Below are 22,779 nucleotides of genomic sequence, written 5' to 3' on the forward strand. Positions count from 1 at the left end.
GGCTGCAGTGGTGCTGAGCATCCTGGCACGCCTCGGGGTCCACGTCCTTATCCCTGTCCCTGTTCCCTGTCCCCGTCCCCTCCGCTGGAGCAGGAAGGAGCCCAGCAGGGCTGTGCTGCCGTGCAGCAGCAGCTCTCCTGGAGCAAAGCCCCTCTCTCTGCAGCAGACCCAGCACAAAGGCTCGGAGAGCATCAGGGAGAGGGGACATCAGCCCTGCTCTGTCCTCCTCAAGCTGGCCCAGATCGACCGCAAAACCGCGCAGCCTTCCGAAAAGCAGCGGAGCCGGGAGCAGCGCGGGCGGCGGCGGGAAGGAAGGAGGAGGGCCGGGCGCTCCGGGAGCCGCGCGCCGGGCCCGGCCGGTACCGGCACCGGCACTGCTGCGCCCCGCGGCCCGGCCGGTCCCGGCACCGGCACCGGCACTGCTGCGAGGTCCACGTCCTTATCCCTGTCCCTGTTCCCTGTCCCCGTCCCCTCCGCTGGAGCAGGAAGGAGCCCAGCAGGGCTGTGCTGCCGTGCAGCAGCAGCTCTCCTGGAGCAAAGCCCCTCTCTCTGCAGCAGACCCAGCACAAAGGCTCGGAGAGCATCAGGGAGAGGGGACATCAGCCCTGCTCTGTCCTCCTCAAGCTGGCCCAGATCGACCGCAAAACCGCGCAGCCTTCCGAAAAGCAGCGGAGCCGGGAGCAGCGCGGGCGGCGGCGGGAAGGAAGGAGGAGGGCCGGGCGCTCCGGGAGCCGCGCGCCGGGCCCGGCCGGTACCGGCACCGGCACTGCTGCGACCCGCGGCCCGGCCGGTACCGGCACCGGCACCGCTGCGATCTGCTGCCCTGCCGGTACCGGCACCGGCACTGCTGCGATCTGCTGCCCTGCCGGCTCGGCTGCCGCTGCTGCGGAGATGACTCATGTGTTCCGCAGCGAAGATGATGCTCTCCATGCCGCCAAGTGATGCCTTTGCTTTCCTCCCCTCCCCAGGTGAAGGTGCCAAAAGCCTTCCTAAAGGGGCTGCAGTAATGCTGGAGAGGGACATTCTGTAAGAGCATGGAGTGACAGGAGAAACGGGAATGGCTTTAAGCTGAAGGGGGGTAGATTTATATTCAATATTAAAAGGGAATTCTTCCCTGTGAGGGTGGTGGGACACTGACACAGGTTTCCTATAGAAACTATGTCTTCCCTATCCTTGGAAGTGTTCAAGGCCAGGCTGGATGGGGCTTGGAGCAACCTGGGAAAGTGGAAGGCGTCCCTGCCCGTGGCAGGAGGTTGCAAATGAGATTTAAGGTTCCTTCCAACCCAGTTCAAACTGTGACTCCATGAAAACTGCACTGAGGGCAGATGATGGCTCTGGAGGATGGCAAAGCAGGGCTTGAGCCCTGCATGGCACTGGCAGCACCACAGCTCCTCTTCTTCATTAGGAGGGAGTTATGTTCCCTGCTCTGATGATGTGGGGACACAGCTACTCATGCTGGAGTGGGAACTGGGCATCCCCCAGTGCTGCTGAGCTGCACCAGAGCTCAGCTGTGTGGGGCACTCGGGGAGTGGGATCAAAGCCAGCATATGGGCTGGGGGCTGGTGATGAGAGGAACAGAGCTGGGGCTGGGTTGGGGGCAGAGGTGTTTCACTCCAGGCTTTTCTTTCTGTTTATGTTTGATTGTGAAACAAATTCTTCTGTAGAGGATCTGGGCCTGTCAGTCCTCTTGCTCAGATGGGGGCTAAGAGCATCCTAAAAGGGGCTGCAGCACCCATGGGAGGCCAGGCTTGGGAGCAGAGGTCTGACAGCCAGAGGTGCAGGCAGTGAACCGCTGTCAGCCTGCCCACTGCCTTTTGCTTTTGGTGTTTCAGGTGTCATTTGTTCCCTCAACCCATCTGTTCTGGGCTCTGACTTTTAGTCTGGCATGAGTAAAACTCTAAGAGCAAAATGTAAAGGAAACTGCTGCCTGTGGCTGGCGTTCCACTTGTACCAGATGGCAGGAGCACCCTTGGGGGGACAGCCCTGCTCTGAGTGTCATGTCCTGCAGGGGACACACTCACAGCCCCACGCAGTCTCCCTGGGAAAGACAAAGAGGCACAAAATGAAGAGAAGGGGACGGGATATTTTGTCAGCAAAGCCCCTGCTCCTGCTGCTTCCCTTCTGAGGGCTGCAGATGCTCATTCCAGCTGGGTTTAGCCTGAGTCTGGGAGGTGCTTCAGATGCTGCTGCAAACAGACTCCTTGTTCTTTCCAGTCATTCAGCAATGAGACAATTCCTTGTTTATTCACCCCATCAGTACAGCCCTCCAGGTCCACAAACCTTTCCCCTGATTCCCTCATTTCCAACAAACTGCTTTCACTGATACATTACAGAAACCAAAAGGCAAAATGAGTTTGTATATGCATAACAATTTCACTTCTGCCAGCCCCCAGCATCGCAGCTCTGCAGCAGCCAGCAAACACCACCCTCAGACTGGAAAATCAGCTGAAATGTGATTTCTGTGAGGGTCCCAGTGTGATTCCTCGGCTATCAGAGAGTGCTGCCACCTGCCTTAGTGTAATGTAATTCTGTTTGCTGAAGCAGCTGTTGTCCACTTAATTATCAAGAGGTGAAAACCCTTAGCTAAGCCAAAGTAATTTTAAAACTAAAAAAAATAGTCATTGAGCAGTCTCAGAAGCCAGTAATGGCATCCTGTGTTCCCCCATTAGGAAGCAGAGAGTTATACTGAGTTTCATCTCTCAGGTCACATTTTCCAACAGGCAGCTGTGAGCCAGGGGCAGCAGTGACATCTCCCTTGGTGTCAGGTGTGGCAGTTACTTCACCATCACTGAATATCCTCTAATGCTTGGGGTAGAAAACACTGCAGATGCCTGGCAGGGGGCTGGTGGGATGCTGGTGGGGAGCTGTGGCTGTTGATGGAGTGGGGGAGGCATAACCACTCTTGGCACACTCTGGTTGTGCCAGTGCCAGTGCCATGCCATGCCCTTGCTGCTCCCAGCCTGTTCTCCTGGAGCTCAGCTATTTATGCTCCTTTATTTATACTCCTCCTTCCTCCTGGTGTGTTTGTATGAGCTGGTTTTGGAGCTGTTGTGCACCACACACAGAGGACTGGGAAGATGCTCACAGGCTTCAGATCAGAGCAGTGACCTCAGTCCTCACGGCTCAGCAGACATCTTGCTCTTGCTGTGCCAATAAATGTGCCTTGTGGCTGACTGTGCCTTGGCATCCTTGTGACTCAGCCTAAAATCTCAGCCATGGGTCCTTTTGCTGCTAGGAGAGAGCTGGTGCCGAGCAGGTGATGCTCATGGCACAGGGATGAGTGTCCCCTGCCTGCCTCTGGCCACACAGTGATGCTGCTTGGCCCCGTGCTGCTCCGGAGCTGCTCCCTGTGGGGTGGATTAAAAAACCTGATTGGAACCAGCTCATTCCTCATGGCTCTCCAGAACAGCCCTTCAGGGGGGCTGGAGCATGCCAGGTCTGCGTGCTGGTTTCTGTGTGTCGAGGACTCCTGTGTCCCCCAGCACGGCACCTGGCTCAAGCTGGCTTTGGGAATGCAGGGCACAAGGGCTGGCATCCCTGCTGTTGTGCCTTATCCCCCAAACTTACTAATTTTAAAGCTGGAGCTGCAAAAATTGCTGATTTCCCTCTTTTAGAAATGCTTTATTTATCCTGCTTTCTTATTAAGGGCAGGAATTCATCCCCTGCCTGACGGTCGCTCTGTGGAGTGTCAGTGTTATTTGTGGTATCCCACACAACAAACACCTATTTATAGCTGAGCATTCTTGGAAGGGGTTTTGGTACCTTGTTGTCTGCAGGGAATTTTCTCTCTTGCAGGGTACTGCACTCCAGCCTGCACAGGGTGATGTTTGGATGGAGGCAGAGCACGTGGCAGGTCCATTCCCACATGGATGGCTGGTGTCCTCAGCAGCTCTCTCCTGGGAATAATTTTCCTAGGAGTTATGGCTGCAGATGTGTTATTTTCCTTTCTTGACCTGCCTTTTTTTCCCCTGGAAAAACTCCATTTCATTGATCTGACCATTTGGAGCTCATTGCAGGGCTGCTAATCACCAGGTGTAACAGCAGTATTTTAACCTCTGCATTCTCGCCTCGTGCTCAGTGTCAGCATTATAAAGTACCACTTAAAATGTAAGCACAGGCAGTCAATTACTTTAATCTTTATAACATCTGAATGTACAGCAGCTACTCCTGAGGAAAAACACTGCATCTGATACTCAGCAGAGTGGGTTTAGCTGGGAAACACCATCCCAGCACTTTGGGAAATGCCAGAATCCCACCACTTTGGGAAACTCCATCTCAGCACTGCACACACCAGCAGAGCTCAGACTCCCCCAGGGCTCATTTCTCACAGCACAAACAGTACCAATAGCACCTGGCTTCTGATTTTGGAAGGGAGCTGCATTCCTCTTACCACCTAATTCCCCTATAAACACTGCTGTTTGCATGATTTATACCCGATGGCAGACAAGGCGCAGGATCTGTGCCCACAGCACCCTCTCATGGGTGAGGGATGGGTATGGGCAAAGCTGTGGGCCCACCCTGTGCCCCAAAACTTGGCTGGGGGCTGGGCACCTCCCCACCACATCTGCCTGCTGGATCTCCAGCATCTTTGGCCATCTCAGGAGAAGGAAGAGCTGCCTGCAACCAATACCAGTCCCACCTCATCCCCAAGCTAAGTTGCCATGGGAAAACGTACCTGTTTAAACCCTCCATGAAAAAATGCCTAGTTAGACCCTCCACAAGTCTAGTTTTCACTTGTGCATTAAACAAACAGGGAATGAGTTTGTCAAATAGAGTTTGGGATGGGCAAGACAGCAGAGACAGTGCTTGTGAAACCCTCTGGATCAGCCAGGGTCGAGACTGGTTGCAGCGGGATTTTTCCCTTGTTTTGTGAGTTAGTCATAGGTTTGTTTATTTTTTTAGAGGTTTTTTTTCTTATTCATCTGTTGCAATCACAGCAGACACATAATTTCACAGCCCTACATGGAAATCCAAGACCAAGGAACTATTTTTAGTGCATAAAATATCTCCCCTAAATGTATTAACTTTGGAAGAGTAAATATTAAATATGGTCTCATCACATTAGAGGCATTTATGCAGAAGTACAGCACCAGCAGTTTTAATGGTTAGGGGAAATTATGTTATACCACCAGCACTTAATCAAACACAATAAAACAAGGTCTTGCTGCAATTCTTTCAGGATAAGCTGAAGGAAAATTAATTCCTTTCCACATCCGTTGCTGATGATTTACTGACACTGGGGGGTATTTGACCCATTAGTATTTATGATGGCACTTGCAATCTGTATGCAAAACATATAAGGACTAGCCTAACATTTATTTTGCAATTAAATTGAAATGATTCTTTGGCTACTCGCTCCAAACCAAGCCTTTCAGCACCATCTGTGATGAGGACACTATAGGCAAGCCCTGAGTGAGTACCATAACCCTATGACAGAGCCCTATGTGCTCTAACTGCCTACAAATACGTTTAATAGTAGCTTTTCATGACTTTTTATTGAGGAATCATTTCTCAGGTTGGGCTGTAGGACAGTGTGGTGCGGCTGGTGGAGCCCCAGTGCCCCAGGTCTGCCTGTCCCTGCTCTGTCTGCAGTGCCTTCATGGCTGGTGGCTCTCCTCTGGTGATGGTGAGGGGCAGTGGGGCTGCTGCCTGGGTTTGGTACTCAGGGCTGGGGTCCTGAGGTGCCTCCTGCACCTCAATCCTTCAAAAGGCAGCTTGGGGTTTAGAATGGTGTCTGTCCAAACAGAAAGATATCAGATAGGAGCTGCTGGGCTGTTCTTGCTGAGTTGTTTTTGTTGTCAGCTTGGTTTTTTTATCTCTTGTGAAAGGGGGTGTCTGGGAGAGGAGGTGACATAGAGGTGATGTTGTCTTTTCAGCAGCCCAAAATTCTCTTCCTTTGCTTGCAGGCACTTCTGTTCCATGAACTTCTGTTCCACATGCCCATTTCCATGATACATCCAGCTAGACCATCCCATCTCTGGTCTAATGCAGGTGCCAGCAGGCAGGGAGGCATCTTCCCAGGAATTTGGCCAGCTCTCTCTTCCATGAGCCTTAAATATTTTGGAGACAAAATCCTTGCCAGTTTGTAAAGATGATGCCTCATGTTCCCCAGCATCAGATCTCTGAGATCCATCTGGGCTTGGCATCATCCCCTTGGACATTTTGGGGCTGGGAAAGGGGTTGCTGTTTCAAGTTAAACAGTAACAGTCAGGCTGGCCTTGCTCCCTGCTTTATGGAACTGAACTCCTGAGTATCTCCCTGCCTTGAACAGGTGAAAAACTTGCTACAGAAGGCAACTCTTGAACTGGCTTTCTGACAGGTTCATGCACATTGCTGTGGGCATCACACCTGCACTGAGGGGCTCTGAGGACTAGACTGGAGTTTGAGTTCATCACTGGGTGCCTGGAGTGCTGTGAGCAAGAACACAGCCCAGTAGCAAAATCTTTAGTTTTTGGCAATAAACCAATCCTTTCCCTTGTCATTGAAGAGCTAAATGTGAGGCCATGGTCGTTGCTCCACCCTCCAGAACACCCATCTCAGATGAATGGTTTTGCTGTCTTCACCGTGCACCATGACCTACCTGATTAATCAATTAACCAATAAATTGAACAAAGTATGTCTACTAAATAACTCATTTTCCTTCAGCAGCCTGAGCACTTGGGTGATTTTACAGACGAAAAATGTGCCAGTAAAGGCCAGAGAAGGTGGAAGAGCCATTCCTTAATGACTCAAATATTTGCTGAAGCAAGGCAGCACCCTTGCCTGTGTCCTCCAAACCAGCCAAGCCTGCACAAGATGTGGCTCCCATTCAGGTTTATAAAGCTGTGTGATGAGCCCTGTGCTCCCACCACACTGCACAGGTGGAGGGTCAGGCTGCCAACCACAGCCCGTATCAGCAGAGTCACAGAATGGTTTGGGCTGGAAGGGACCTTAGGGACCATTTAGTTCCCATCTCCTTCCATGGGCAGGGATGCCACTCACTGGACAGGCTGCTGGTTGGTGTCAGCAGGATACCAGTCTTACAAACAGGAACACATCACTGGAGTACTTTGGATTTCACAGCTTGCTTTTGCTGCCATGAATAGCAGATCTAGCAGTGTGTTTCCCTGCCTGTTAAACCAGCTCCTGGTGCAAGAAGCTGTTCCTCTGAGCATCCTGTCTGGCAGCAGGACTTCCTCTGTGGGCTTTGCTCCAAGTCTGCAAAACAAGACTTAAATCTCCACCAGAAAGGGGGCTACCTTGAATTACAGGAACTTTCAGGCATGGGGAACTCTGTGAACATCCTCTTGCTTGGGCTTGCCCTTCCAGCTGTTACAAATGTCTCCAGCTGTTTTCCCAAGAGCTGGCTAAGATTTGGCAATGGAAATGCAATGAAAGTTCAAAAATGTGCTACTCACAGGCAGAGTGGCTGCATCAGCAGGGCTGGACCAGCCCTGCATCCCCACAGAGCTGCATCCCTGGGATGAGCTTGCTCTGTGTGACCATGCTCACCACACCAACACGAGGTACACAGAAAACACTGCTTTATTGACTGCATTAGCCAACACATTGAGGAATGCAAAGGGGTTTCTTTTCATAAGCAATGGGCCATGGTCCCAATGTGTATTAAAGCATACACTGTATCTAAACAGGATGAAAATAATGGCAGACAGAGCTATTCCAAGGCAACACAAATAGCATGCATAATACAGTCTCACACAGAACGAGTTTGATAACATTATATTGCTTTAAGGATTAACTAACATGGAAAATGTACAAAAAGGAGAAATAGGTTTTTGCATTAATGAAAAATACATTTTTTCTCTACAAAGGAATTTCTAATACAAGAAAATAAATATTGCAACATAAGCCAAAAATAATTTAAAATTGCTCTTTTCAATATATTTTCAATATTTCTCTTTTGTATTAACAAATGGCACATCACGTTCTTTGAAACAAAGAAAACAGAAGGGTTTCTCCTCCTGCGACATTCATATCGTTTCCTGTAACTGATGTGAAGTGGGTTGTTTTGAATGTGGAATGGTGCAAACTGCAGGGGATTTCCTTAAAGAACAACCAAACCTCATGCCCTGCCCTGTAGCAGCATCTTCCTGCAGCCTGCATCCATCCTGGCTCCATTCTGCATCCAACCTTGGGGCGAGCTCCATGGGACAGCAGGCATCCTAACCCCATAAAACAGGTGCAAGTGGAAAAAAAAAAAAGAAAATAAAAAAGAAAAAAAAAAGTATCAAAAGATGGGTGTGGGGAAAATGGGAGTGTGGAATGGGAGCTGTCCTGGGGAAACTCCCTCAGCCATCAGGGTTGGGGCTGGTGAGTGGCTGTCCTCCATCAGGGAATGATGCTTTCTGCATCCTCACCTCAACAGCTGCTGCTTCTCCAAGGAAACAGGTGCTCTTACAGTGCAAATGTCAATTCCTGCAGTTTATACATCTTAAAAGATAACATTTCTGTACCAAAATAAACCTTTTTTTTCTTCTCTTTCTATTCATTTCAAAATACATTTACATTAACATCAAAAATATTTTCCTTGTGCATTTTCTCTCCAGAACACCAGACTCCCCTGCTCCCAGGACACTCCAGGCAGGGGATGCTCTGGGGTGGCTGCAGCCATCCTGCCATGGTCCAGCCCTTGCTCAGCCCCAAAGCTCACCAGAGCCCTTTTCCTCCTCTCTATTCCTGCCATCCCATTCTTCTCCTGCACCCCACCAGCTTGCTTAGCTTTCCCCCCCCTCCTGATGGCAAAACATGATGCCTGATGTTTTGGGAGTGTTTCAAACTGTGCTATTGCCCAGTGTTGGAGGTGCCAGGTTGGTTGTTCTTTAAAGTTTCCCCATTTTTGCTTTCCTGTACTGAGAAGACAAGTAGTGCAGAAGCTGATGAATGGAACTGTGTACAGTGAAATTTGTGGATTGCTTTTTTTTTAACCATAATTGAGTGAAGCACACGGAAGCAAGATTCATTAAAAGGCAGCATATTGATTATTGTTATGACTCGTATACTAGGATACTGGAGCTAAAGCTAGCAAGCCTGATAAGATAAACTAAGTCCTATTTACTGTATTTAACATTATCTGAACATACTGAGCCTTAATTAATGAGCAGATTTTCATTTCCAACCTCAATGGATTATGCTAATTTATAACAAAGGTAATTCCTGTTTTGTTGGTATTTTGCTGTTTTTTTGTTTTCTTTTTGTTTTTTCCCACTAATAACTTGTGTCACATTTTTCCCATGTGAGGAAGATTCCTTCCCAGGCACGGTCAGTCTCAGCCAGGTGAGTGTTGGGCTTAGGCAGGGCTGGGCATCCCACCCGCAGCCCCCACCGGTCGCCGTGTCTGGGATCAGCTGGGCTGTCATCGCTGATCTTTGCTGCAATTTTATCAATAATAAGGACTTTGGAAGGCTGATAAAGATGATGATCTACTCTAAAACATCAATCGGAATAGTCTCAGAGTTTCAAAAAGAAAGCTCACAGTGAAATGAGCAAAAAGCATCGGAAACCAAAATGGCAGGATGCAGTCTTGGAGCAGCAGCATCCCTCGGAGCAAGCTTGGAACCTAACGCCGCAGCAGTGTGGTATGAGTGTGTCTTTAGTCCTTGGTTGCTAAATAACTTCCAATTTTTTTTCATAATGACAAGTTTCCGGTTTCTGGCTGTGCTGCTTGACTGTCAAAATATTTCTTTGGCATCCACAAAATTCTTTGACTGATTGGTTTGACAATTGCAAGGTTTTTTTGTTTAGTGATGGGTTTAACCGGTTGCAGAAGTGTCCCAGGTTTGGGTTGGTTTTATTTTTTTTTTTTTGTTCCCTGAGCTCACACTGGGGTCACTCCAATAAAACACGTAGCATGACTTAACTGTGACCTTTGAAGCCAAAACCGAAGTAATGGTGCAATTAAGTGCAAACATGGAAATTCGCCTGACTTATAGGTAACATGGGCTTTTAAACAACATTTAAGGCTTATTGGGGACATTTTATGCATTAAATTATTGTAATATTTATAATGTCAGCTTCTGTGAATCACCCCTCCACAACGAGTCAACAGCTTGTAACCAGGATTTAAGGTAAAAAACAAAACAAAGGATGGAGAGGAATAAATTCACCATTTCCATTGTAGCATTTAGAAGGAAAACATAATAGTGGTGGCAAGGGTTGCCATTTCCCCTCAGTGACGGCACATTTGGCCTTGGGGCCATGGTTTTGGTTTGTAAGGGGGACATTTTCAAATGTGCTGCCCTGGCATGGTGGGACCACGGCAGCATTGGAGGGAAGCAACCCTGACTCCCCATGGTGGTTTTAAAGGATGCTTTCCTCCTCCATCCTGCCCCACATTTCCATTTTCCACTTGCTCATCCAGTCACCTGAGTAAATCACTTCAGTGCTTCTAAGAACCTCACCAGGGGCATGGACAGGGAGGACTTTTGCATCCTGGCCCCTGGACGGATCCCAACCAGATGGAAAGGTGAGGGGAAAAATAATGACCAAGAGGTTTTTTTCCCTAAAAATAGAAATGTAACATTGCTCTCTTCCACCCCAAGCGTTTTCCTCCAACAAGCTTTTTGTGCTTTAGTCATTATTTATTTTAGAATCGCTTATTTCCTTCTCTCCGCACACACAGGTGGGAATTTCCCCTCCCACAGCTGGCCACTGCCGGACCCTCTCCTCGCTCCCTGCTCTGAGGGCAACCGTCCCAGGCAGAAATCTGCCCCTCATTAAATAATGCCCATTAATTGAACTGTCATCCCTGCAGAAAGCACGGGTACCGGCACCCTCCACCCTCTCAGCACCCTCGACATCGGTCCTGGCGGGTGCCGGCTCACGTTCCCAGGAAGTGGGGTCTGGCAGGGAGCCGGGGAGGGACCACTGCTGTCACAGTCGTCGATGTCGGTGAAGCTGAAGCTGTATCTCAGGCGTATCGAGAAGAGAAAGACAACAGTGCCGAATTTCCAACTATATACACATATTAAAAACCCCCCTCGCCGTGACACCAGGCAGAAATTGGACATGGCAGTTGGAACTGGGTTGAGGCCTCATCGAGCCGGCGTGGTCGGAGCAGTTAGGACGCCAGGATGCTCATCCTGACGATGTCCTCGCCGGCCGCGTCCAGCTGGCCCCGCTGCGCGCGGCCGCCGCGGGACTCCCCGTCCGAGTCGCTCATCTCGGCGTCGGAGAAGTATCCGTCCGTGTCGGCGTCGAAGCGACGCAAGGGAGCTCCGCCAGCGCCCTCGGCCTTGGGGGGCTGCGACCGCCGCGCCCCCCGGCTCTCCTTTGGTAATTTGAACCGCACGATGGTTTTGGGGCTACCTATGGAGTCAGGCACTTTGGCCGCGGGGCTGGGCTCCGTCTGAGCGCAGCGCGGCGTCTCCTCCTCCTCCTCCTCCTGGCTGACGCAGCCCCGTGTCCCAGCAGGGGCATGAGGCTCGCTGGCTTTCTGGAGAGAGCCCTTCCTGGCCACCCTTTTGGCCTCGCCCGTCCCTTTGCGGTCGGTGGGAAGCTTTGCTGCCCCTTTTTCCGACTTGCTCGGTCTGGAATCCAGAGCGAAGGGCTTGGCGGGATCATCCGACAAGTTGCTGGCATTGTTAGTCCAGGGCTCCGAGCCCTCCGGGTGGCCCCCACCCACTGCAGAGGGGCTGCTCCTTGGCAGCTTTTTCTTAGTGTTCGTTCTCGTTCTGCTTTTCACTTTCTTTGTGGTCTCGCTCTGCCTGAATGGGGACCTGAGGGAATGGTCCATCATGAAGCTCAGCAAGGTCTCCTCATCCTGGAGGAGCTCCTCGGAGAGGCCAGGGGTGCTGGCCTCATGGTGGGCGTTGTTGAGTGACCACTCGCTCATCGCCATGTTCTCCGCTGTGATCTGCACTGACTGTGCCAACCAGCTGTTGAAGAAGGTCCCATCGATGGGGAAGGAGGTTGACAAGCCTGGGAAAAACAAGAGTGGAAGATTGCCTCAGAAGCCAGGAACAGGAACAGCCATGTTGCCCTCTATCACCATCACCCACTCCACCAAAACTCCCTGGCACTGGAGAAACACTCGAAAGATCAACTGCACCGCACAACACCGGACACAGAGCGGGGTTCACCCCAGCACTAGTGCTGAACTTGGGGTTCACTGGGGTCACAGCACAACAACCCGAGCACTCCCTCACACCTAACTCTCCACAAACCTCCCTGAATCCAAACCAAGATTCTTCCTTCAGTGAAGATGACAAGGAATGACACACCCCAGCACAGGTGGAAACATTCTCATGCAAAGGTGGAAGACAAACAATTCAAGTGTAAGTTGAAAAATATGGTGACAGAGCAGGACTTGTGCCCAGACAGGGGATGACAGGTTCCTCAGGAAGCAGCTGCTGCAAGGCCACCCTCAGAACTAATCAGCCAGCATGGTGATGGGACCACTGCTACATCTGCAGGTCTGAAAACATCTCAGAAGGCATGGAAACTGAAGAAGAAGACCAGAGATGAAGGCTGGAATGGAAAAAGCTGAAAAACTTCCTGATAATGATCACTGAGAGCAAGAGTGAGCACTGTGGGCTGGGCTAATTGGGTCCAATTAGCAATGGGAAGGTGCACACCTACACAGGCACAGGCAGTTTTAATCTCTGAAATAGAAACCCACAGGTTCAACATTTGAGTTGGTTTTATGGATGAAGGAAAAATGAGATTTAAATCTGGATTTCAGGAAGAGCTTTCCTTTGAAACAGTCGGTCTAGCAACAGAGAGGGAAAGAGCAGTGGCTCAGGCAGGGTGACTCATGCCCACAGTGTTTGCTGGCAGCAGTGTTGGCCTTACATCACCTTCACCTATGAGCAGCAACACAGGCTGTGACCCTGCATCTCCTGCAACTCACCACAGCCTTTCTGGAGAAGACAGCACCCCACCTGAGCAGGGAAGGTGAAGCAGGAGCAAGGATGAACTTTGGCCACTGTGTGGTACCCAAACACCAAAAAGCCCAAGATCTGTGGGCAAGGGCACTGCCCAGTTCACCTTCCCCAGCCCTGCTCTGAGGACAGCAGCCCCAAGGGATGCTTCAAACCCTTCACAAAATGCAGGAGGTAACAAGACCTTGGTGAAGCTTTGGGTCAGGTTGACTAGTTTCCCAAGCCCATAGCCATGCAGTTTCCTCTGAGATTCTCCAGCCTCCACTGTTTGCTGGAATTTGCCCCAGCAAATCCAAAACTTCTTTAGCAAAGACAGAATGAGTGCAAAAGCCCCATTTCCAAAGGTCCAACAGCTCTGAGATGACCAGAAAGCAGCAGGTGAGCAAATGTGCAAAACAGTGCAAGGCAGGGTGGTCCAGACCACCAGATCTCCCACAGAAATGCTCTGTACCCCCTGGAGGGTTTTAGAGCATCTCCAGACTGCCCGAGAGCCTCAAAGGACCAGTGCTCCCCTGTGCCCTGGCAGCTAGGCACATGTGAACTCATCACCTCCTTGATGTATTGATGCCTCTGCTGGTGGAGGTGGCAGCACCAGAGGAAGTCAAGCAACAACCCAATTCCATGTAAAAACCATATGCAGTTGTCAAGGACCTTGTCCAAAACAACCTTTTTGTTCTGTTTCTTTTTCTTCCCCCAGCCCTGCCTGCTGCTGTAGGCGATGGGGACCTGCTGGAGGTGGCTGAAGCATCTGTAGGGCCAGGCTCCTCACCCCCTGAGCAAATCAAGAGATGGATGCACTTTGTGTCTGACTTCTGGATGTTCCTGCACCACTGGCACAACCAGCATGGCCATATCTACCATGGATGGTACACGAAACCTCACAGCCCACGTGCTGTACTCACCACCGCTGCACAGCACAGAAGGCACAGCCCTGCCATGGGGTGGGTAAGTCTGATTTTATCATCTGAAAGTGAAATCCCGCTCCAGCAGCACATCACAGGTTTTGTAACTCCAATCCTGGAGCTACATGGGGGAATTTTAAATCCCCTGCCCTGCCAGTGAGCATGCTTCTGAGCCAGTCTCTCTAGCAGGACCTGGATAATTCAGGCTGATTCCCACAAAGGAGAGATGGAAAGTGTAACTCCACCGTGTTACGTGCAGGAGGGATCATGGGCTGGGACTCTTAACCCTGCTCCCCAAAACAGGGAGCCTCCGGCATCGCGGGTCAGCTCTGCGCCATAAAATCAGACTTACCCAGTTGTCCCAAAACAGTTTCGTTGACCGATTTCCTTTTCTCTGTCTTCTCAGGACTATTTTTTCTACCATCTCTTCCTTTCCTTCTTGGGTCACTTTTCTTACCCTTTGTCTTCTTCCCAGTTTGTTCTGGCATTTTTTAGAAAGAAAGGAAAACGCCGTGTGAGACGAGGCATCAGGGATGCTGCAGTGAGCGAGTTCCCCTGGGGCACACCCCTGCACTGCAGACCTGCAAACAACTCCAAGCCAGAGGGAGAACAAGGGCCATTCCTTGGCCAGCTGCAAGCTAAGGTTTCTACATGTTAAGAACATTTTAATCCTGTAGGTTATAAAAAAAGGAGATTTTAGCCTTGGAGAGGAGTGGCCACAGGAGCAGCCCCACTGAAGGCAGGTGACTTGCTGGAGACTCTACAGCCACAGACCTGGACCAGGACTTTGGAGTGAGGACCCACTAGGGAGTAACCCCAAATCCTGCTCAGACACCTTGCAGGAGCCATGGTCACCTACAAACCTGGTGCTGTGTCACCCATCACCAACAAGAGCATCTCCAGAAGGGATTCAGCTGCACAGCTACACTGACAGAGCAAAGGTACCAGCAGTTTTAAAGCCAGCCTTGATGTGAACCCTTTGACAAAACTGTGCAGGAGTGAAAAAAACCCCGAAGTGACAGAGGTAAATGAAGCAGGAAGGATGACCAGGACTGCCTATGAAAATGTAGGAATCTAAAGGTAGGGAGCTATACAGACATTAAAGTGATAGAGGTAAATGAAGCATGACCAAAGCATCCTTCCAAAAGGAAGGATGACCAGGACTGCCTATGAAAATGTAGGAATCTAAAGGTAGGGAGCTATACAGACATTCAGCTAAAAATTAGCATTTCCTAAATGGCTTTGAACATCTACTGGATTTATTCCACTTGGGTAAACAGGACAAATACCCTATAAAAGTACCACTTGTATTGCCAAGTAAAATACTTGCAGCAGTTTTTACTTACTCTGTTAGGCCATTCTCCCCCAAAAGTCCGTGCTAAAACTTCTGTTAATTTTCAGAGAGGGAAGGATACTGCCCTTAAACCAAAATGTGGGTGGCTCGTGGAAATGGAGGCAAGACAGGCAGTTTTTCAGAGTCTGGCCCATAGGCTAAACAATGATCTTAAGGAAGAAATCAGTTTATTGTGTCAGCCAACAGCAAATCCTCAGCAGAGAGGCCATGGGGTAGACGGGTCAGAGGGAATAACCTCAGCTCTCCCCCTGCAGCAGCAGTGGAAATGTACTGGGTGAACAGGGGAGGGAATTTACATTGCACCTGCCTGAGTCTGAATTCACAGAGGATTTACAGTCCTGGAGTTGCTAGCCAGGAACCCCTCCTGACCAAAGGACTTACAGAAAGAAAGAAATGCAAAAGCAAATTTGGTATTTGCTACGTTCCTGCCAAGTAATGGGAGGAAGGCAGACACATTTTTCACTTCGCTTACAAAATCAAAATCTAACTTTGTTTAGACAGCACAACGGGGCTAAAGAGGAACCCAAGCAGCACTTTTTGAAGAGGAACCTGTCAAAATAGTAGCCGTGTTTCAAAGCCAGACAGTGTTTACTTTCCACTCAGTGCAAGAAAAATACAAGGAAGAGTGGAAGGTTCATTTTACATGGGAAGTTCTCACTGATTTTATTAAGAATCTCCTGCTTAAATGATCATTTGACAGCGGGAAAAATAAACCCCTCCTGTTCTGAGTTTTGTGTGGGAGCTGGTCCAAAAAAATCTTTGTGCCAAAACCATCTTTGGAACAACCCCAACAGACCTCAGTCGATGGCTACTGTAACAGCAGCTAAAAACTGCCCTCATCCTGGTGAAATAACGGAGACTTCTTCCTTTCTCCAGGAACCCCAGGTATGGAGAGCGTCCTGGTCAGGAGCTGTAGGGGAGGATGCTAATGGAACCTTTCCCCTCTTCCAAACCAGTAAGTGCTTTGTAATGCTGGAAAAGGCAGCAGTGAGTTGTCCAAAGCTTTGGTTCCACTGGATGCTGAGTATCTGCAGCTCCTGGTGTGGTCTTGGCAAGGGAACTCCTCCTGAGCTCAGGACATTTACAGACTGATGCCAAAATGCACTCGGGTCCCTAATGTCCCCCTGCCATGGGAAGGACCCAGATGTCCAAACCACCTGGAGATCCCAGGACCAAATTCCTGGAGCTGTTTCCCTGGCAGCAGGGACTCATGGGAGCTGGGTCCCAGAGGAAGCAGTCAGTCCCTGCTCAGGCTCAACCAGTAAGTCCATCCTGGCAGAGACAAGCAGCTCAGCTCAGTTGCTTCAGAGTGGAAAAGTGCAAACACCAGCCAGGTAGGGCAGGAGAGAAGAGCATCTGCATCACAAGGTCTGAAGTGATCCCTGCACACCAATCCCCACCCAAGCCACCCTCCCACTGTGGGTTTGTTTCTGATCACTCACCTGTGGGCAGAACAAACATCATGGGCAGCCATGCTTTTCTCAAGTACTCCCATAACATTTCTGGGAAGGGCAATCGCACAGTACTGACACTGGGCAATGCAGACAACCCCAAAACATCATCAGCAGAGCCTCAACACAGCTCCCCATCACTGCCTGGCATCTGCACCCCACTGGTGAGGCTCCCTGCTCACCTGCTCCCGCTCTCCCTGGGAGGAACTGCTGGCTCCCATCCCACTACAGCATCAGAGAGAGGGTTGGGCATGTACCCCCAAGGCATTCTGGAGAACACAGGTCCCCAAGGGCATTTCCAGCCATCTAACACCTTGTCTGCAAGTGAGGAGAGCTTAAAAACCCCTCCTGGCAAACTACCCTGTGCCTATCTCCTTCTGAGAGCTGCGAATGCTGGGCTGGGTTTGCCCAGCTGAACTAGAGATCATCCTGAAGTCCCCTATGATGCCTCCAAAACCCACAGAAGCTGGCAGTGACAGCACATGGCAGGTGGTGCTCCTGGCAGGGATGCTGCTGACTAGGGTGGTGAGGTGGGGGTCCAGCTCAGGGATAATGTGCACATTATACCCTGGGTGCCAGGGAATGGATGTGCAGTGTGGGGTCCCCAGTCGGTGGAAACACCATTTGTGTGTGTTCAGGCTGCTGAGCTGTACCTCTGGTCCAGTAACGACATGCAGAGCAACACAGAGTATGACAAGGACTGGGATTTACAGGAGCCACATCACCCCAGAGCACATCCTGGGGCCCCAGCCCTCCTGCGCCCCATCGCTGCCTGGCCTTGGCTACCAAGAGGAATTTGCATGGGCCTGAGTCACAGACATCTCAGCATACACATTCCTCAGCCTCCAAAACTTCAGTCAAAGGAGACTTTTGTCAAGGAAAGCTCAGCCCAGACAGTTCCTGAAGAAACCCCAACCATGTGATGGCTTCAAACACAACTCCAAAGCCACAAACACAACAACCGTCGGAAGCAGCTGCCAAAGCACCAGATGCTGCTGCTGGAAAAACTGTTCTGCAGCCACGGGGTCTGGTCTGCCCTGCCACCGGAGGCAGAGCAGGAGGAGGAGGAGGGAGAAGGAGCTGTGGGCTCCAGCACTGCTTGTGCAAAAGGAAAAAAAAGTAGGACAAAAGGAAACCAGCTTTATTTCAGCTCCTTAATAAAAGTTGGCAGAGGCTTTGCAGTCAGCAGCATGATCTCCAGTAAGGGGTACGTGAAGCGGGGAGCTGCAGCTGGCCAGAGCTAAAGGAGCTGGTCTCCTGGAGCAACAGACTCCCCACCAGCAGCTTAACCCTTGATTCTTGACAGAATGCTCAAAGGCATCTGCAAAGAGCTTGAAGCAGTGCTTCCACCCTGTGCCAGGGAGCCAGCTGCAGAGCAGCCCATGCCCAGGATGTGCCACCTCCTCCCAAGCAGTCCCAGCTCACAGAAGTCACCAAATACTGTCTGAGCATCCCCACCTAAACAAATGCTTGGTCCTGCTAATTTCTGGGAAGGGGAGTATCAAGGGAGATCTGTGAAAACAAATAGCTCCAGCACTCCAGTCAGCCTGGCTCTGTGAAAACAAATAGCTCCAGCACTCTCAGTCTGGCTTTATTGAGTGTTTCTGAGTCAATATATGAACCATGCCAAAATAACATATCAGGGGAGGGGGCAGCTCTGGCTTCTCTGGCACACAATTTGGCTTCAGTGGGAAGTGTCTGTGAGAACAACTTTTGTGGTACTGACCTGGGTAAAGATCTTTCTCAATAAGCTTCATCTGGAGATGGAAGATCTGCTCCTGCAGTTTACAAATGGTGTGTTTCATTTTCTCCCGTCTTGTCACCATGTAACAGAGATTTCTAACCTACGGAAACACAAGAAACAGTGTCTGGTTTAGGCAGGGTCAAAGCAGGTCCCCTCAAGCTGTGTTGCTGCTCCTGCTGCCTGGGGAAATCCCCACTCCCTGGGATTCCATCCTTTTCACCTCACCATCACCTGTGCTGCACTCCTACCATGGCCCTTTGGGTGAGCCAGTGAGGGCTCCTGATCCAAACTGTGGGGTACCTATGGGAAAAACCATGCTGTGAATAATTCCAAGCCCAAACACCTCTGTCCTGGCTCCAAGAGCCAGGACCCCACGGTGGGCAGGGAAGGCTGGAAAGGAAGATGCTGTAGAAGGAGCATTACAACACAGTCATGGAAAGGGCCAGCACCAACCATCTGAGCACTGTGCTGAGTCCTTGGCCCAGCAGCTGCACCAGGCACATGTCCTGTTCACACCTGACACAGCCACCTGCACAAAAAAAAGCCAAATTTGAGGAAGCATCTTGGTGCTGCTGCAGTCAATGCATCAGTTCTCTTACATAAATTGCACCTTTTGCAGGGAGGGATAAACCCTCTTCCCACAGCCAGTGCAGGGAAGGGACTGAGCTGGGATGGGGATGTCAGAGCCTCACACAACTGCCCTAAAGCAGATACCAGGAAAAGGCATAGAAAATACAGCAAAATACCCTGGTGATGCTGACCAGGTCAGCAGCTGGAGCAGCTCCCTCCCTTAAACCTGGCCCCTCCATATGGTTACTCACACTTGCTCCACAGCTACCTGCAAATCACTGGTGCATTTTGTCCCGGCTCAAGAACTTCCATTAACCATGGCAGTGGGGATGGAAGAAGATGATCTTTTAAGGTCCCTTCCAACCCAACCCATTCTATGATTATCTGAAGCTCTAAACACAAATAGCAAAGCACAAAATATAAACTGCTCACGTGAGCCAGTGCAGCAGCAGCAGCTAAACCCTGCTGCTGATAAACACCCCCAGCAGCACAAGATGACAGAGCTACTGCTGATAACTCCTGGCACTTGATGAGTTTCAGTGCCATGCTTTTGCCAGCCCCACGGAAGGGTGGCTGGAGAGCCAGGCTCTGGCACTGCTGCCACAATGGACATCAAGGCTTTTGGAACAAGCAGAGGCTTTCAGCTGCACAGCACAAAATGCTAATGGCAGCTAACAGGATTTGACAGCATTTACTCAGCCTTTTGATACCCTGAAAGAGCAAAGCTGCCTGTATTCAGGTAAGGAGGAGGTGGCCTGAACAGAGGAACATGCACATGGGGATGTCCACACTCACATGTGACCCTGCTGTCTTCGATTCCTCCCCCTCCTCATGCTCACACCCTTCTCTGCAGAAAATATTTCCAGGCTTGGGGGACTGTCCCAATGTGGCCAGGAGCCTCTGCATCTCTCACAATGACACAGCAAGGCAGGACATCATCCCACACTTACCTTGTATCTGCCACCAAAGGCTGTGAGGGCAGCAGGACAACTGCAGTCAACCCCTAATACTGCCTCACTTAAGGACAATTTGGGAATGTTTAGAAAAAAAGGAGAAGAAGCTGCTCTTATTTTTGTTGTTGTTGTTGAATCCCCCAGCTGTAAATACAAGGCAGGCAGTTCTATAGCATATTTTACTATGTTCTCTTTTTTCTTTCTGGATTGGAGAAAACATCAAACTATTTCTTTATGAAGAAAACAACTGCTTCTGGCAACCTGACTCTTCAAGAGCTTGGCCATATCTCTTCTCTATGATTTGATATTCCTGGAAGAAAACATTACTTTAGCTTTGCTTAGAGACTGCTGGTATTTACCCACACTTACACAGCTCAACACCACCCAGTGCTGCTTCCCCAAGCCAAGTTTAGATGCTGGTGTGAAAGCCTGGAAACCACAGCTTTTTGTTAAAGTTATTTTAAACACCCAGTCCTTGGAAAAAGCTTTTTTAAAAAGGCAAAGAGGGTTAAAAAAGGCCAAAAATAAAATGGGGGAGGGGCGCTGTATTAGGATGCCCAGTTAATAGCTTTAATTTGCTAACACTGTGAAGTACAGAAATGTCAGGGATTAAATGACAAAGAGAACCACCACTATGGCTGTCCCCATGTCATCTGCTCTCTGTTTCTGCCTTCCCAATTCCTGGACCCCTATACCATCATCAGCTCCAAAATCACTTCTGCCAGATTGATTGCTGAAATTGCTAAAATACATAATAACATCCTGTGGATACCCTTTGAAAGCCTTCAGAGCCTTCCAGGCTGCTCCTTTCTGATCCAAATTTGATGCGATTCCTCATTATTTGCAAGTGAAACAGGGTGGCAGTGACCTGGCAGGTGCAGGATCAGATACCTGGGATGCTCTGCCCACAATTGGATTTAAACCCCATCACCCATCTGAGCACTGGACTTTGATCTGGCTGGTGTTTATTGTTCCACTCTTGGAAGCAGAACAAACAAACAGCTCTTCCAGGGACAGGCTGCGAAACCTGGCAGGGAGTTGCTAAGCAGAGGCTGAATGCTGATGGGCACACCCCACAAAGCCTGGAGGCAACTCTGGAAAATGAGAAATCTGGTAAAACACGTAGTTTTGACAAAGAAATCAAAGAGAAGCTGCCGTGGGCAAAGCATGGTACCCAGGGATGCACAGTGGTTCAGTGCAGCTGGAAAAGCCAAGCTGGGAACAAAAGGAAGCAGCAGGAGACAAAGCAGCCTGGTTTAGATTTACAGTGTAGAGCAGATGAGGGGAAAAAGTGAGTTGAACTTGTCACCTCGGATCAGGCAGATGCAGCCTGTTGCTGGAGACCCACTAATGGTGGCACCAGACCAGCACAACACAGAGATGGAAATGAGGTAAGTAAAGGCAGGAACAAAGAGGGGACAGACTGGCAGAGGGATGGCAATGATGACCACAGGGATGAAAGCCCACAGAATCACAGAAAATAGACCAACAGGTTCAAATCCAACTATTTCCACACAGAAGAAGGCTCTTGGGCTCCAGGATGAGGAGGTGGGTGCAGCAGGGGACCAGGGCAGGCTGGTCCAAAGCTGAACCCCCACCAGTTCAGGAACACAGTGCCCACCCACAGTGCCCTTCTCCCCACAGGTTCAGTCATGCTACAGGCCACAGCAGACTGAAGAGAGGGTTCAGGGACATGCAGAGGCAGCATCCCCACCACCTTCACCTCCCATGGAACGCCATGTCACCTACTGCACCCTCAGCCCCTGCTCAGGAAACCACAGCATCATATCCACCAGGTCAGAACAACGCTCTTTTCCTGCTTTCCTTCCTCCTTGCTCCTAGAGACTCCCTAAGCTGTGGGTAGGTGGTCTAACAGGGACCCGGGAAAGGGCAGTGGATTCACCCCTTTGGCAGGAGCAGGAGAGAGGGGACCAGGCAGAGCTTGGGTATTCAGCAAAGGAAGTGAAGGAGCTTGGGCTGTGCATGCCAAGCTCAGCATCCCTGCCCTGCCTGACCCTGTCCCTGTGCCACTGCTATGCCCACGTGCCTCCCCAGCAGCAGCACTACTGCACCTGTCCCCTCTCTGCCATCTCACCCCAGCTTCTGTGTGTGCTTCCTCTTCCCCTGTGTCTGCTCCTCTTGCTGCTTCTCACCTTCATGGCTGCTCCTCCTCTCCACCTCTGCCCCATCCCTGCTCCTGCCCTCCGTGCAGCCATGACAGCCAAATCCACAGGCAGCTGCACGGTGTGGCAGCAAGCCCAGCCCAGGGAGCTCTGGCATCACTTGGGCACTGCTGCTCCACCAATGCTCCCGCTCACCCAAAAAGCTGCTGTGGAAACTGCTGCTTCCTCTGCTCTGGCTGGGAGGATTCAAGGATGTCCTGCACCACTGGGAGCTGCAGGTGCCTGCATCCCCGGCTCTGCCTCTGCCAGCAGCTCCCTGAGGAGCTGACCCACTTTTGGCTGCAGCAGGGCAGGGGATGCCCAGTCCCACTGGCCCTGCTCTCACTCTGCCTTTCACTCATCTTTGATGTTTAATGTTAGTAAATAACGATGTGCTCCCAAGCCTTGCTGCTGCAAAGCACCTGAGGGGCAACACAGGATAATTTTGTGAAACTATTTAGGTATAGCGGACACAAGCTGCAGCACCACCTGCCTCCCATCCACCCAGCCCTGCCCAGGCACCTCTCCCTGCAGACATTTGTTCTTTTGAACTCCCGGGTGCGCCCAACACTAACTTATTCTATTGATGTCAGTGTTTTGGCAGAGATGACGTACACACACCGAGCACTGCTAAATTTCTGAATTTCTGAATGAAGATGAAAGAACAAAACTGTAAGGGGAGTCAAACTGAGTCAGGGGGAGCAGGGCTTGTGCTGTCTGTGGGTCCAGCACACAGGCACACCACTGAAGGAGAAGCTGTACTCA

At 50.5% G+C, this 22,779-nt stretch overlaps 1 protein-coding gene and 1 long non-coding RNA gene across 5 annotated transcripts in view; one reads left to right on the forward strand and one right to left on the reverse strand.

Annotated features, from left to right (window-relative positions):
* Nucleotides 1–7,508: 7,508 nt before the first annotated feature.
* The window catches only part of JADE2 (jade family PHD finger 2), a 69,479-nt gene continuing 54,208 nt past the window's right edge, over nucleotides 7,509–22,779 (reverse strand). The window contains 3 exon segments of the mRNA XM_041397888.1: nucleotides 7,509–11,916; nucleotides 14,133–14,261; nucleotides 18,312–18,429. Coding sequence (XP_041253822.1) covers nucleotides 11,057–11,916; nucleotides 14,133–14,261; nucleotides 18,312–18,429 — 1,107 coding nt within the window. The 3' untranslated portion in view covers nucleotides 7,509–11,056.
* On the forward strand, nucleotides 11,927–22,761 carry LOC121332434. Of its 4 annotated transcripts, none has more exons than XR_005952140.1 (5): nucleotides 11,927–13,823; nucleotides 14,256–14,860; nucleotides 14,972–16,089; nucleotides 21,497–21,648; nucleotides 22,608–22,761. It is a non-coding gene; the product is annotated as an uncharacterized LOC121332434 (long non-coding RNA). The 4 variants fall into 4 exon arrangements; XR_005952142.1 differs by having other exon boundaries at nucleotides 11,927–13,052; nucleotides 13,576–13,823; nucleotides 21,497–22,761; XR_005952139.1 differs by having other exon boundaries at nucleotides 21,497–22,761.

The sequence above is a fragment of the Onychostruthus taczanowskii genome, unplaced genomic scaffold (assembly GCF_017590055.1).
Source record: "Onychostruthus taczanowskii isolate IOZ18803 unplaced genomic scaffold, ASM1759005v1 scaffold14, whole genome shotgun sequence".
NCBI lineage: Eukaryota > Metazoa > Chordata > Aves > Passeriformes > Passeridae > Onychostruthus > Onychostruthus taczanowskii.